The 15,068-nt window shown below is 40.7% G+C and overlaps 1 protein-coding gene across 5 annotated transcripts in view; it reads right to left on the bottom strand.

The window, feature by feature from the left end:
* The window catches only part of ccdc88c (coiled-coil domain containing 88C), a 47,673-nt gene that overhangs the window by 27,802 nt on the left and 4,803 nt on the right, over positions 1-15,068 (bottom strand). For all 5 annotated transcript variants that reach the window (XR_011686880.1, XR_011686879.1, XR_011686877.1 and 2 more), the window contains exons 3-8: positions 13,006-13,114; positions 4,024-4,093; positions 2,630-2,688; positions 1,569-1,652; positions 833-976; positions 311-543 (exon numbers count right to left, since the gene is read on the bottom strand). Coding sequence is in view for 1 of the 5 variants with exons in the window: in XM_071471108.1 (XP_071327209.1) it covers positions 311-543; positions 833-976; positions 1,569-1,652; positions 2,630-2,688; positions 4,024-4,093; positions 13,006-13,114 (699 nt within the window). In the remaining 4 variants the exon portion in view is untranslated. The remainder of the gene's footprint in view (positions 1-310; positions 544-832; positions 977-1,568; positions 1,653-2,629; positions 2,689-4,023; positions 4,094-13,005; positions 13,115-15,068) is intronic.

The raw sequence follows: 15,068 nt of genomic DNA, 5'->3' as shown, positions 1-15,068 counted from the left end.
CCCGTGTGATTACACTGTAGACTGATCAGGACCAGACAGCATAATGACCTATACGCTGGTAGTATAATGGCTTCCAGCCACTGCATCACCACTGTTCAGCCATAAACCAGTGCTACACACAAACACTTTCTAGATTACTCTGATGGGAAAAACTGCTGCTTAAATCAAACTTGAAAAATTATTTGCCATGAAAAAACATTTTTAGGGCTTATTAGTATCAGGTGGACTACAACATCACATCAGATTGATCTTATGTTTCAAGTTATTAGGCCAACATTGAGGTTTTGACTAATGTGATGAGAAGACATACAGTTCTTGTCTGTATCTGCGGAGCTTGGCCTTAGTGTCAGCGAGCTCCACAGACAGATGCTGCTTCTCCTCTTTGGTCAGCCCAGACATAGTCACAGCCAGTCCTCCGTCATTTACTCCCACACCTCCAGATGTCTGCCCACGTTCCACGCTGCTCATGCCTGGGGTCCTGCACCCTTCCTGGGGCTGCTGACTGAACAGGTAATCCCTCTCCTGGGTCAGATCCACAATCACCTAGAAGGCAGAAATGTTTTTGCTAAATTCACATTTAATTCTTGTTTTCCCATTGAAATAATGCTACAAACAATACATTGGTGAACCCTACAGCGTTAGCGAAACAGCGTTACATGCCCGGACACATCTTAAAACTCATATCTCACTTACAAGAAAGCGAACTGCTGGGATTTTTTTTTTTTATAGTTACTGTATCTTCATATGTGATACGTAAACAAAAAGATTCCTATCACGATAATAGTATAACACTCTCAGCCTGGCAGTGGCTCCTGTGTTTGTGTCTCAGTACCTCACTGGCTCTGTCTCTTTGGTCAATTAGTTGCCGTAGCGATGCAGCCATGTCACGGGACAGAGGCTCCAGCTCTTCATGTGCAACCTCTGCTCCTTCCTCTAGCCATGACAGGTCGAGAACATTCAGCTGGTTATGGGTGACCTGCAAAACGCACACACACAGATGCAGACAAAATGGTAAATATTGACAACTAAGAAGGCAGGACAAGAACGCTTCTGATGGAAAACTACCTGAAAGATGAATCAATTATCAAAATAGTTGCAGATTAAAACTCTATCGAGTGACGAACTGTTTAATTGACTAGAGCCGCAATGTTTAGTCAATTAAACATTTATCAGTGAAGTGGAAGCTAGAGAAAGAGTATCCCAGGTATCACTTATTATCTGAGGCCCCTGCCCCCCGAAGGAAGACTTGATTGACTGTATGACACCATCATGGCCTGGCACATGACAACTGTGTGGAACACTACATCGGTTAAACAGCACAGAACCTAGACCACAAATAGACAACATATATTGTCTATGAAAGTCAACAACAAAGAGGTCAAAGGTTATTGACCAGGAGCTGATGGAGACCACAAAATGTGTTTGACAGCCCCAGAAAAACTAGTAAATGGACCTCGAGTTAAGATTATTCCATGAAAAATGCTGCAAGGTTAGAAAACACAACAACTTGAACTCGGGATCTGTACTCATCACTGTTTATTCTGTCAGCAGCATCATGCTCCACTGACCTCCTGGATGTGAGAGACGATGGCAGCCTGAGTCTCAATGTCCAGCAGCTTGATCTTCTCTATCATCTCCTCCTTACGCTCACACTGAGCATGCACGCACGCACGCACGCACGCACGCACGCACACACACACACACACAAAGGAATACATTAAAATAGGAAACATATTTAAATAAAATTGTTTAATTTTTAAAAATTCAGATGGAACAAAAAGTCCAGGCTGTTGATGTTTGGGTGTGTTGCCATTGCACCGGTGTGATGCGGTGTCAAATGTAAGTTTGTTTGACAAATGTTTGTTGACCTAGAGAAAGAGTTATTTTGAACCATATCAACAACATTTTACTGTGGCTTTCTCAACCCCTCCCTCTTCTGTGTTTCCATTCATCTCTCCCTCGTGGCCTTCCTCTTTCATGGAACCAGTAGAACCAGTACAGGGAGGGGGGGAGGGAGGGAGGGAGACAAAAGGAGGGAAGACAGAAAGAGAAGGAGGGAAATAAGGGATCAAGGAGTGAAGAGGAGAGAAACACAGCAGCCATGATCAAAGGAAAACATGGGAAAAAAACTGTCTTGTAGGTTTAGAGCCACAGGAGAGGTGGATATGAGAGACAACAAAGAGCTGAATGAACAAACACAGAGAAAGGACCTGTGCCCCCACCTTCCACATGACAGGCCTGTCTTTACTGGTAACCCTGTGAACTCAGCTAAAACTTGCTGGTTTGCACTCACACTCGCACTCTGAATTATCTTACACAAATATTTAAACGTCTCTTAGAGTGAGCAAGGCTCTTAAATCACCAAAATGTGACAGTCAAATAGCCAATATACAGTTCCATAATCCTGATGACTGTTACTGTGGGAAACCATTAATATAAAACCATGTGTTTCTGAGTCCAGCAGTTCCGCTCATATCCAGTCCCACCCTGCACCTTATCAGCAGACACACTGAACGGCTGTGCTCAGACATGCAAAACTAAACAGACACAAGCACATTTCCTCAGAGAGACTGAATGGCAAAGTAAACTGCTGTGGGTGTGGGTGTGTGTGTGTGTGTGTGTGTGTTACCTGAACAGCACAGCCTAGTATCAGCAACAACAGCCTTTTCAGTTCTTCCATGCTCTTCGCTGTGGGAGCACAACACAGAGACATATTGTAAATCACAGACATTAATATACAGCAGGTTTTGGAACAGGGTTTACAAAGTGCAAAGTCACTCCAAGAAAAAAGGTCACACAGCAAGTCATTTAACAAGAAGAAGAAGAACTGATCTAAAGGTTGCAGTATACTGTGCTAGAGCTAACGTTTCACTGCTGACTGCAGACTCTCTATAGTTATTCATGAACAATTTAACAGGAACAGTTAAGTTTTTAAACTCTGCAGAGATGCAGCCAATATTGACACTTTTCTGTTGTGCATTCCTACATCTGCCACAAAGACTCAAGTATCCTCATACATTATTCACTGGTACTCATTGCCTACTCAGACATTGGAGTAATGAATATTTTTCACACTTAGTTTGGTTTCTTATTAAGGTAAGAAAAATGTCATGAGAACTTATGGACAGAGCATATGAATAAAAACTATCGGCTGTAAAATGTTCTAGAGTCTGCTAAAAGGCCTTTTTTTGTATCAAATTACCACAACAAGATAACTGAAAAAGTCTCCATCAGTGAATCTTCATGGTCAGAAAAAGCCCGGCACAACTTCTATGTAAGCAAACACAGTCTTGAATGATGCTTATACTTATACTATCTGTTGCAACTGGGCTCCCACAAACAAAGATTCAGTCAATGAACTTTATGACTAAGATTCTGAGAAGACCTCCCACTCACATTAGTATATTGTTTCTGTCATTATTTTTTTTTCACCTTTATTTAAACAGGAAAACTTTGTTGAGTTAAAAATGTCTGCATTGCAGATGTGCACATGTGAGACTATGTGAAATACTTAAATAAAATGTAATGAGATTGATAAAAAATATATCATCCATTTTTACCTTTATCAGTGGTTATGATCAAACTTACAAACAATTAAAGGTCAAAACAGTAAATCAATAGGGCATTTAATGACCGAATCCTGCACCTAATATGAATCATATTATCAGCCGCCAATAGAAACTGCCTCCTGTTCTTGCAGCAATAATTTAGATTCTGCAGGAGACGAGTGTTTGAAAGTGTTTGAAATGATGTCACGGCATTAGAATCAAGAACTAACAAAGTACAAGAAGAAACATGAATACGTTTTTTATCCATTTCAGTGCCTGCACTGAAAAATTACTACTAACACTAAAAGTACTAACAACACGAGGACGGTAATTAAACTCCCAGCCAGTTTTTTGCATTTAGTGATGAATGTTGTGTCTGTCATCTCCATTCAAGTGCATATAAGATTGTAGTGGAAATATAAAGGACCTGATTAACAATAGGGTGTACGTGACATTGTGTAGGAGTTTGTGTTACCTGATATAGGATCCTTGGCGATGCAAAGGATGTCGGGAAGGGGCATGACTATTAACTGCTGTAAAGTCTCCTGTGGCACAGATGGGGAGGTTGAGGGGTTGTCGGGGAAAAGAGAGAGAGAATAAAAGAGAGAGAGAACAAATTAATTCTCACTTTTAACGTGATGTTGATAACTGACAAACAATGGGCCACTAGAAACTATCAATCAGTAGCCAAGGTAGGTCCTTGTCACAATTCAAATATCAGTATACTTCTATCAAACTCCTGTCCTAAACAAAACTATATTAAAGCCTGATACCATGTATTTAAGTTTCTCTGTAGTGACATAAACAGTGAGTGTGGAAGCAGAGCTGAAAGTGTATATCTAACTGTGTTCTTGTTTTTACAAGAGCTGCCCAACTTTGATCCAAGAAATGAATCAAAGTCCAGCCACTAACTGACCCAGACCTGTGTGCTTCATGTTTGTGTGGGTGCATGTGTGTATAGGCAAGCAGCCAATAGGAAACACCCTTGTGTCGACAGAGAGGCAGAGAGAGAGAGAGAGGCAGAGAGAGAGAGAGAGAGAGAGAGAGAGAGAGAGAGAGAGAGAGAGAGAGAGAGCGAGAGAGAGCGAGAGAGAGAGAGAGAGAGAGAGAGAGCGAGAGAGAGAGAGAGAGAGAGAGAGAAAATGTGAGTGTGTCAGGAAAGAAACACCCCACCAGGAGCGAATGCTTTTCATTCCAGAATAAGTACTGAAAAACCTATTCACATTTCTGAAAACTTTCTGTACGACCTGTGCTGGTGTATGCGTTTGGCTGCAGTGTCATCTGCTAACCGGGCAAATAAAAGCACTTTCAGCTTACACCACAGTTACAGCTGAGCTGCAGGGACAGGCCTGAGCTACTGAGTGTAGAGGGAGAGCAATACCTGCAGATAGTGTTACACTGAACTATAAACCAGGATGTAATGAGAGACCAAACTAGTCTCTCTCACACACACACACACACACACAATACCATGTGAATAAAACATGAGAGCTGGCTACCAGATGACTTAAAGGAGTAGCTGGACTTTGACTGGAAGCTTAGCCACAAAGTCCATGACAACCGAGAACTAAACACTAAATATAATCTCATGAGATGGTTTTCCAGCTCATCACTGCGACTGACTGACTGTTTGTTGGTTTAAAAACTATTTACTGAACAAAAAGCAAAAACGTCATGAAAAATAGAAAAATAGCTTTGCTCTTCTTAGATTCGCACCAATACTGGGACAACAAATGATCAAAATGTGACATTGGCACGGTAAAAGACGTGCTGTAATCTGACAAATCAAAAGGGTTAGGTCATATGCAACGGCACAGAGTTATACTCTAGGATTTGAAGTCAGCCAAGGTAGAGAGTCTGTGTGGCTCTGACAGCTTTGTCAGCAGAGGCTACCAAGCAGGAGGACAGTGTGGGACACAGAGTGGTCCCCTGGGAAAGACATATCTATCAGATAATGGCCACCAGGTCACAATAGTGATCAAGAGCACTTGTAGAGGAGGAGAGTGTGTGTGGATCATCTTTGACTGTTAGAATACGATCTGACCCTCAGCTCGATAAATCAGTGCTACTCTCCACTGTGTCTGATATATGACAGTAGTTGTAATTACCACTATTTAACAACACTGGTCAGCACACTAGTAGCCTTTCTAAATTTAACTTTTAATAAACTTTTTAGTCAGATGTCAGTGATGGGCCGGTGTTAGTGGTCACTGATATCAAACCCTAATCAAAATGAAATCATCAGCTCTTCATAACAAACTCATGCAATGACTATACTGTAGACCAGGGGTCGACAAGTAAGTTTGACAACATATTACATGTCAGGCCAGAACACAATCAAAGGCTAATTTTAAGAAACTGATTGATAAAAAATGCAACTTAAATTTACTCGTTTGCGTGGCCACAGTCACATATAAACGTTTGACTGATTCACTGAACTGGTGTTATTGTTTCATATCACATCATATGTCTGCTATTTCAGACTGCGTGACAAACCACGGTAGAGCTGCATCAATATTCTAGTTTTACTAGAAACAGTGGTTAAATATTCTGTTAGTAAAAATGCCACCAACAATTTCTATTCCTGTCATTATCATTTTCAGGTGGAACCGAGCACAGCACAAGTATGCAGTTTTATGTTGATAAACTAAACAGGAGCATCCATCTGCTGGTCTAACAGAGACAGCTCATGCAGCAGGACCAGGCTCCTTGGCCGTCTAGCTCTTGCTAGTCTGGCCATGGCTTGTAGGAGCCCAGTGTACCTGCAGGAGGACAGAAAAACTATGAACAAAGCTGAAGACAAGTGATCAACGGTGGGCAGGTATTTTTGTTTTGTTTTTTCAACTATTTAACACTTGAAACAAATAAAACGAAAATGCATCAAAAAAATGAATGACTGCATAAAAGAGAAAAAGAAAAAAAATCATTAGTGGTCAGTGTTTAGTTTGTTAGGTGGTGAAGTTGTGAAGTGATTATAGTGGCATTTCAGGACAGTTTGGTGATTATCATGTTGATACTGTGTACACAATACTGTCATCCACAGGAATTGTTTTGTGTGAGGGTGCTGTGAGTACTAAGACTGTAAATACAGTGAATGGCAATGTCTGATCAAAATGTGTGCGTGTACTAGTGAGAGTTGAGATCTATAGGTATTCTTCTGCAGCAACATCACCAGCAGGATCTAACGCTTATAACTGACAAGGGATCAATACAGTTTGCTACAGTGACCTATTTAGACACGCAAGCGCGCGCGCGCACACACACACACACACACACACACACACACACACACACACACACACACGGCCTAAATCCATGTCCCACTAACACATTGGGCTCCTATTTCTAATCCAAGATCAATAAAATGGTGGCAGCTAACAGCAGATCTGACTTTAAATGAGCCACTAGTTTCTGTGTTGTGCAGCTATCTCACCACTTTGACCACTTTCAAAATAAAATCTGCTCCTCTCCTCTACAGACCTCAGGAGCTCTGTATTAGTTCCTTTTGGTTACATGTTTCTTGATCCATCCGGTTAAATAAGAACTTGTAAAAGTACTTCGTAGTACAGTATTTGTACTGGGATGTAAAATAACACAAGCTGACAGGATGGTGATGTGACATAAGATGCACCACATAAGAAAAGCTAACAGAAGATTTCAGTGACATCACAATAGGTGACCAAAACACATGCATGTGAACAATACATGACTTTAATGAAGTCAGTTTTAAAAAATGAATCAAGACAAAAGATAATGACACATTATTACATATATTATACTCATTTATAATGTTAAAAACAGAAAATCATTACAAGTTTTTATCCTGAATTTAGATCCATACTGAGACATGGTGATGGAAATGCAGATTTTTTTCTGGAACATTACAGATTTATACAGAGATATAATGGGCAATATTGCATGTGGGTCAGACTTGCAGCAATTTAAGTTTCTTACCACCACAGTGCCACTGTGTTCCAGTGCATTCAAGAAATAATGTAACTCAGGCCAAATCAAACGAGTCATTTACAGCCAGAGAGAGGAAAATTCAGGTGATGGCTTTGACATGTAGTTGACAACCAGCAATTAACTCAGCAATCGAGAAAATCACCCTCCGGTAGCTCTGACCACTGGAGGTTAATGTCATTTGTTACAACATGATAATAACAGCGTCTACATGTTTGTTGTGTTGAGAATAGTGGAAAGTGTATCTGTTAGATCCAAGACTTCATCTGCTTCTCTCCTACTCTCTGTGCTCACATATGCAGTATTTTAATACTACTGAAATTCCAACAGAGCTATTATCATTTGACCAATGGTGAGGAATGGTGGAAATAATGATCACTACTGTTGCAGTCCAGCCAACACAAAAATGTTCAGAAGATGAGAGAAGTAACTTAGAAAACATTAGTTCATTAAAACTAATTAAAACAGATTAGCGGCCTGGACTCTGTGAAAGACTCTCCTGACTTGAAAAAAAGAAACTATATAATAATAAATCACATATTTTTTTCTACTGACACAGGGAGCATTAGTACTTTGTCTCTAAACCCCAAGTCACTCCACTCTACCAGTCTAAAGGACTGGGAGATGATACACACACACAGCACCCTGAACTAGATACAAATTAAAAGGTAACACTACTGTCTGGTAATCTTGTAGTCAAACCTCACCTCGTCAACACACACGCACACACACACGCACGCACGCACGCACGCACACACCAGCAGTCTTTCCTGACAGTGACTGGCAGACAGAGCAATAAAACTCTGTCAGCGGGTTTGAACAGGGTCAGCGCACACACACACACCACACACACACACGCACAAACACAATATTACAATCCACACTGCCAAGGCGTGCATGTGTGTGCGTGCGTGCGTGTGTGTGGTGCGTGCGTGTGTGCGGTGTGTGCGTGTGTGTGTCCGAAGTAGGCCAGAGGATATGGAGTTCAAAACATCCCATGAAAGCTCAGGGTTTTGTTCTGCGGTTCCCACGGAAACCAAGTAGAAAGAGAGTGAGAGGAAAAGTTCTGCTGAAGTTAGTACACATTTAAATCTGTTTCACAATAGAGAAAAGATCCAGGGACATATACTGTATAAGACTGACTGTATATACTCTATAAGAGCATATACATTTTCATTTGTGATTTCAATACAATAATTCCTCAAATTCACACATTTTGTTTGGGGTGATAAAGGACTAAGGTTGTAAAGATTGGAAACCGAGACCAAAACCACAACACAAACATCCACAAGAAAGAAGCACAGTTTTGTATGTAAATTACTTTATCTAAGAAATGTATTCAGGATATCCAGCAGAATGTGTTACATGTTGAAAAATGCTTGTCAAATTGTTATTTAAATAAATGTTATGATCTAAACTTTTTCATGAAATTTAATGCTGTCATCAAGTTTTACACCAAAAGACAAAACAACTGACCAGTCAGGGGCTGCTACAGACAGATGAGATCAGAGTCTGCTGCTGATCTGGGACTAGCTGTTTCAGTTTTTTATTAAATTACACACTTCAGCTGATTGAAGTTTAATCATGAGCTGGCAAGTAGCGTTGACTATAGGGTTACAAAGCTTTTTCATATTCACACCGGAGGTTAGTTATGTTTTTACTGTGTCACACTGGTAATTTAACATCTAGCATCCTCATTCACAGACACCCGTTCAGACAACATGCACCTGTGACACAAGGGTTACAACCAAGACTCATTTCCATTATTGATTAATCTATTCCTTTTGGAATAACTGATTAATCATTAGTTTGTGAATTATTTACATCAGAGTCAAATGCCTGTCACAGTTTACTAGAGTTCCATTCTTAAATTAGCTTGACCAACAGTCAAACATTAAATATTTACAATATTAAACAGAGAAAAGCTGTAGCAAAGCATAGCTGTAACCAACAAGTTGTGTTTTTATTGTCTAAATTGTCATTGGGTAATTTTCTGTAGATAAACTGATGAATTAACCAAGTCACTGTTCCAGTACTAAGGCAGACTAGTTGGATGGCGAAGCCAGCAGGAGTGAGAAGAGTGAAGAGCTTTGTATTCAAAGCTGTGATATCAGGTTACTGTGCTTTGTACAATAGAGAGGGAACAGAAGGGAGGTGAGAGACACCCCTCCTCTCCCTCGCCCTCTCTCTCTCACTCTCTCACACACACACACACACACACACACACACACACACACACACACACACACACACACACACACACACACACACACTTAGTGCTTTATCCCTAGGGAGACTGGGAGGATTCACTGGACCAGCGTGCGTGTCTACTGGGACATCATCTAATTAAGAGAAAGCCAACGCCTAGCCCCAGTTGGACATATATGTGTGTTTGTGTGTGCGCAGTGGCTTCAGAAAGTATTCAGACCCCCTTCTCTTTTTGCCCATTTGATTGTGTTGGATGGGGGGCATCGACCATCTTCAGGCCTCTCCACAGATGTTCTGCGTAGTTTCAATCTGGGCTTTGAATGGGCCCCTCAGGGACAGTCAGAGACCTGTCCTGAAGCATCTCTATGATGTTGCCACCACCACAGCAAACTACAAGCTTGTCCCCAAGTACATTTTTTGCAGGGCAAGTGAAACAGAAATTTACCTGCCTCATCAGTCAACATCAGTTGAAGTTAAAAGTCATAAATAAAAAAAATTCTATGTGCTACAAAGATGTTACAATGTCAAGATCACAGACTTTCTCATCTTACCGATGTCTTTATTTTTGGGAATGCATCATCAATGTCTTGAGAATGTCTTGATTGACCAATCAGGATTTGATTCACAAGGTCTTTAATTATTTCATTAATTTTTTTTTCACTCTATTATTTTAGATTATTAAGTGTCGACTGATGGGCATAAACAGCAATTTTATCCATTTAGAGTCAAATCTACAGTGTCCCAAAGTGAAGGGGTCCCCATACTTTCTGAAGCCAGTGTGTGTGTGTGTGTGTGTTTTGTTTATGCAGCTAAATCTGCAATCACATAGGAAGGCTCGTTCCTCAATGACTTGGGTTATAATTAAGGCTACAGTATGAGGTGTGTGCATGCACGTGTGGCTGAGTGTGTTTTGAGGAGGCCAGGGTATGTGACTGTGGTTAGAGATTAACCATGGACAGATTAACCCCATACTGCCCAGAATGACCCACTTCTCTCACCTCACACACACACAAAGCAGCAGATGTGATCTTTATTGTGTTACCAATTGTGTTAGTTTTCCATTCTCCTCTTAAACGAGGAGCTATTTATCTGATTCACTATGATCAGGTCTTAATGTAATAAAAGCCAAACATCATGCACTGTATATAGAGTATGTGTGCACTGCTTCCTAAATGTGCACTGGGCAGATTTTGAAATAACCTTGTTTAATACAATTCTTAAACCCATTAAAAGATGAAGGGATATCAGATGTTCAGAGCATCACTTCAAAGCTAAAAAAAATAAAAAGCTTAAAAATATTAAAACACCAACAGCTACGTGTAACAGCTACATGCACTAATACACTTGAATCACTGTGTGGGGTTAGAGCTTAGAGCCAGCAGGACGTGGCTGCAGCGCAGCACAATCGACTGCATCTGAGCTCCTTATATCATTTATACAAAAAACACAGTGCATTCATGCACACACATTATTTCTGGCTCTGATCATCCGCTGTGATTAGCTTTGAGAGGATGGTCACATTTTTTCGTCATACGTGAACTTCAAATACTTGAAGAAACGCACTCTGTTTTGTGGTGCCCCCTATTATGATAATCTCCCTGTCACACTGCAGAGGACCTCAGCTTTCACTACTTTATAAGCCTCTGTAAAAACCTTTGACATGATATGCAACTCTCATTTTCGGGATTGTATAAACTTTTGTTTGGGGCCTCAGACAACTGACAATCCTCCACTTTTTAAAATGAATGAATTTATCATCATTATTTTTATTTGATTAATTTTGTTTGTAAGGTTTACAGTATGAGATTATTATTGTGACATGCTACTACCCAAAACTTTTGTCAATTAGGACTCACTGCAGTTAAAAGGCGCTGATGAAGCCAGACAGAGAAGAGTGAGCGACTTTCTTGTGACAAGGATCAAGCTGCAGTGACAAACTTTTACAGCCACTGACTGCTCCTTATCTTGTTATGGCTTCCTGAGCAAACTGAATAATCACCGGTTCACCAGAGTTGCTATTTACAATTTCTTGATTATTTAAATCCAAAGTTGATTAATTCAACAGACGGAAGAATTTCTAGTAACATTTTCCTTTGTGACAAATGTTTTGGAAAGAGTTACTGCGTTTCATACAGAACCCAACTCCAAACTCCTTTGTGAACAATGACAGACTCGAATAGAGAAAATGTCCAAACATCCCAAAAAAGAACATAGTGTTAGATATTACAATGTCACATCAAAGTAACAAAATGCCAAATCCCACACTGAGCATGACATTTGCGAGATGTGTTACTTCCGGCTGCTATTGATCACTGAAGATTATCGTTCACCAAGCAAGAGCACTAAAAAAAAAATGATTGGCCAGTGAGTTCAAGGTTGATCCATACTGATGTACCATCATCAATACAGCCACTGACACACACACACACATGCTGCTGTGGTTTAGGAATGAACAGACAGTGTTGTGTGTGGTTGCCTGCAGGGCCCTTGTGGTTAGGAACATCAAAGCTGAAACAGACACGTAGGGAGACACACACATGACAATGATGGTGGATAAAAGACAAACAGAACACACATACATTCAGCCCTTAGGCAAAGTTAATCAGCTGAAGATATAATAAACAGCTGCAGCTCCAAACAGAAAGACACACACAGACTCAAACCAAGAAGAGGTCAGTAACAATGAGGTCTAATACACAAACTGTAGAATAGGAACAATTGAGGACAGACAGAAAACAAGCTGTTTATAGCTGTTTAAGACTTTTTTGCATTTGTAAAAAAAAAAAAAAAAAAAAAAAAAAAAAAAAAAAAAAGAAGGACTTCACTGTGGCTGGCATCAACACCTGCTGGACTCAGCCATGCAGTGTGAGCCATGAATGTTGCCGTAGTTTGTGAGATCATTTTTGTTGTGTGTGTGTGTGTGTGTGTGTACTTGTACTTGCTACATAGTAAGGACCAAAAAAAGTATTTTACAGAGTGAGGACATTTTGGGAAAGTGAGGACATTTTGGCCGGTCCTCACTTTTTGAGACACCTGCTGTTTACATTTTGAGGGTTAAGACTTGGTTTTAGAGTTATGGTTAGAATTAGGTTTAGGTTATGGTCAGGGTCAGGGTTAGGGTTAGGCACTCAGGTGTGATGGTTAAGGTTAGGGTAAGGGGCTAGGGAATGCATTATGTCAATGAGTGTCCTCACAAAGATGGAAGTACAAGTATGTGTGTGTGTGTGTGTGTGTGTGTGTGTGTGTGTGTGTGTGTGTGTGTGTGTGTGTGTGTGTGTGTATATACCTGGTAGTATGTCCTGACGTGCCTCGTGAGAACAGTTAGGTTGTAAAGTCGAAGCGACACATCATTGTTCACATTCTTGTTCAGCCTCTGATTGGTTGGGCTTGGGTCGCTATGGAGACACAAGCACACACCACAGGAGCATTTAGATGGACATTATTAGAGGCTGTTTGGACAAATACTCACACGTCCCAGGTCCAGGGAAACTATTGTGCTAGAGGACGATTTATGCACACGTCAACATGTGAGGCTGTGCCAAACTGATATGCATATGAACAGGGGCATCTCTCACAGACAACACACTCCCCAGCCCATCATGAAAAATCTCCTGGATGCATGTGTGTGTGACGTAGGTGAGATGTGTGTGTTTTTGTTCTTGAAGGGAACCTGCAGAAAGTGAAAGAAGCACCAGAGCGAGTTTATACGTGTTCAGGTGGTTGAAGTTGAAAGTGGACGAATTGGTTCAAAAATGAAACAGCACCGGGTTAAATGTCTTTGTCAGCAATTTGCTGTTAAATACTCTTTGAGCTCTGTTTTTGTTAAGGGTCAAATCTAACTTGGTTGTGATTTCCCCCTTTTTTGCAAATTTAATTTAGTCTACAGTTCCTGTAGAAACCACTTATGAATAAACAGCAAACAAGAACATTTTAATCCAGACAAATGTTGCAGGGACTAGAAACATCAGACTGTTGTGAAATCAAAGGGTTAAATCGAGCATTTAATTAAGTACTTTAAAGGAGATTTCAAATTATTGAGATATAGATTATGTTTTGCGATATAACCTGAAAATATTGTGATGTTATTGATAGGCTGTCATTTCTTCAGACGTTCATCTGAATCAGTAACATTACAACAGACATCTCAGCTCTTTCACTGTTCACCGCTCAATTTACACTTAACATGGGTTCAAGTTTCAGGTTTCGTCTTTGAAAATAAAAAGCTCTCCTGCAACTTCCACTTTTCATATGCAATGTTTCCACTGCTCTCAGTGATTACAGGTCAGCTGAATCATCAACTTCTACCTTCTTTCAGTTGATACACTAATTTCTTTCTGGACACTTCAACTGACACCTTCAAGCTCAATTTATCAGTTACTTCTCTTTCTGTCTCAGTCCACCGTCCAGATTAAAACAGCATTGTTCTCCCCTCAGAATGCAGTCTTGATGAGTCTTTTCCACAGCAGCCTCCAGAGGGTGTAAATCTTAAAACTCCAGTTTGGTGTTTCAGTGTTTATGAGATAAAAAGAGCTTTTCAAAAATGAAAACATAGGTGACCCCAGTGAAGATCTGAGGTTAACTTCCAGTAAATCAACACGGCCTGTTCATTTTAAATAACCTTTTTCTTCGGGATGGGCTGGTGAAGTAAGCCCTGTCCAGAACATGTGCACCCTGAATGACGGGCACACAGAGAGGGGTTCGGTAAAGAGACTGACTGGGCCAGTAAAAACCTTTTGTTGTACCTGGGTGACACGTGTCTATAGTACGCTGGCGGACACAGTGAATATCAACAGGCCATTAAAAATCTATCTGACTGAATGTTAGCTAGTTGATTCTACCTCTCTCTGTCTTATCTTTCTTTGTCTCTTCTTTTCCCCTCTCACCTCTGTCAGGTGTTGCCAGATGTCTCTAGTTTTAAATTGAAAGCAGAGTCGTGGAATTGCCACTTCATGTGTAAATGGTGAAACACTGAGTCTACTGTCTGACTGATTTAACAGCTGACTGGTTCTCTTACTGACTGATTTACCAACTGTCTCTGAGTGGCTATCCTCCAATATTCCTCATGGCCCACCCATCCTGACCTCCTCTGTAACCCACTTTCCTATAAACCCCCATAAAATCCTACTAAGCCCCTGACCTCCCCCCCAAACACCCCACCCCCCTCCTCCATCAGCCCAACCCAGTGTGGAAAACAATAGAGTGATTATCATTGTTCCTGAAGACAATAACTTGCATATGAACATGTGCTCTGATTGTGAACACTGGGCTGTCTCAACGGGAGAATATGCAGCACAGACAGACACATGCACACACGTATGTATATGTGTGTACATACAGATATATGTGTGT

The sequence above is a fragment of the Trachinotus anak genome, unplaced genomic scaffold, assembly GCF_046630095.1.
Source record: "Trachinotus anak isolate AG129_WGS33_773 ecotype Australia unplaced genomic scaffold, CSIRO_AGI_Tana_v1 ptg000033l, whole genome shotgun sequence".
Taxonomy (NCBI): Eukaryota; Metazoa; Chordata; class Actinopteri; order Carangiformes; family Carangidae; genus Trachinotus; species Trachinotus anak.
Note: the sequence above shows the minus strand (reverse complement) of the source record. Positions and strands in the feature narration are given on the sequence as shown.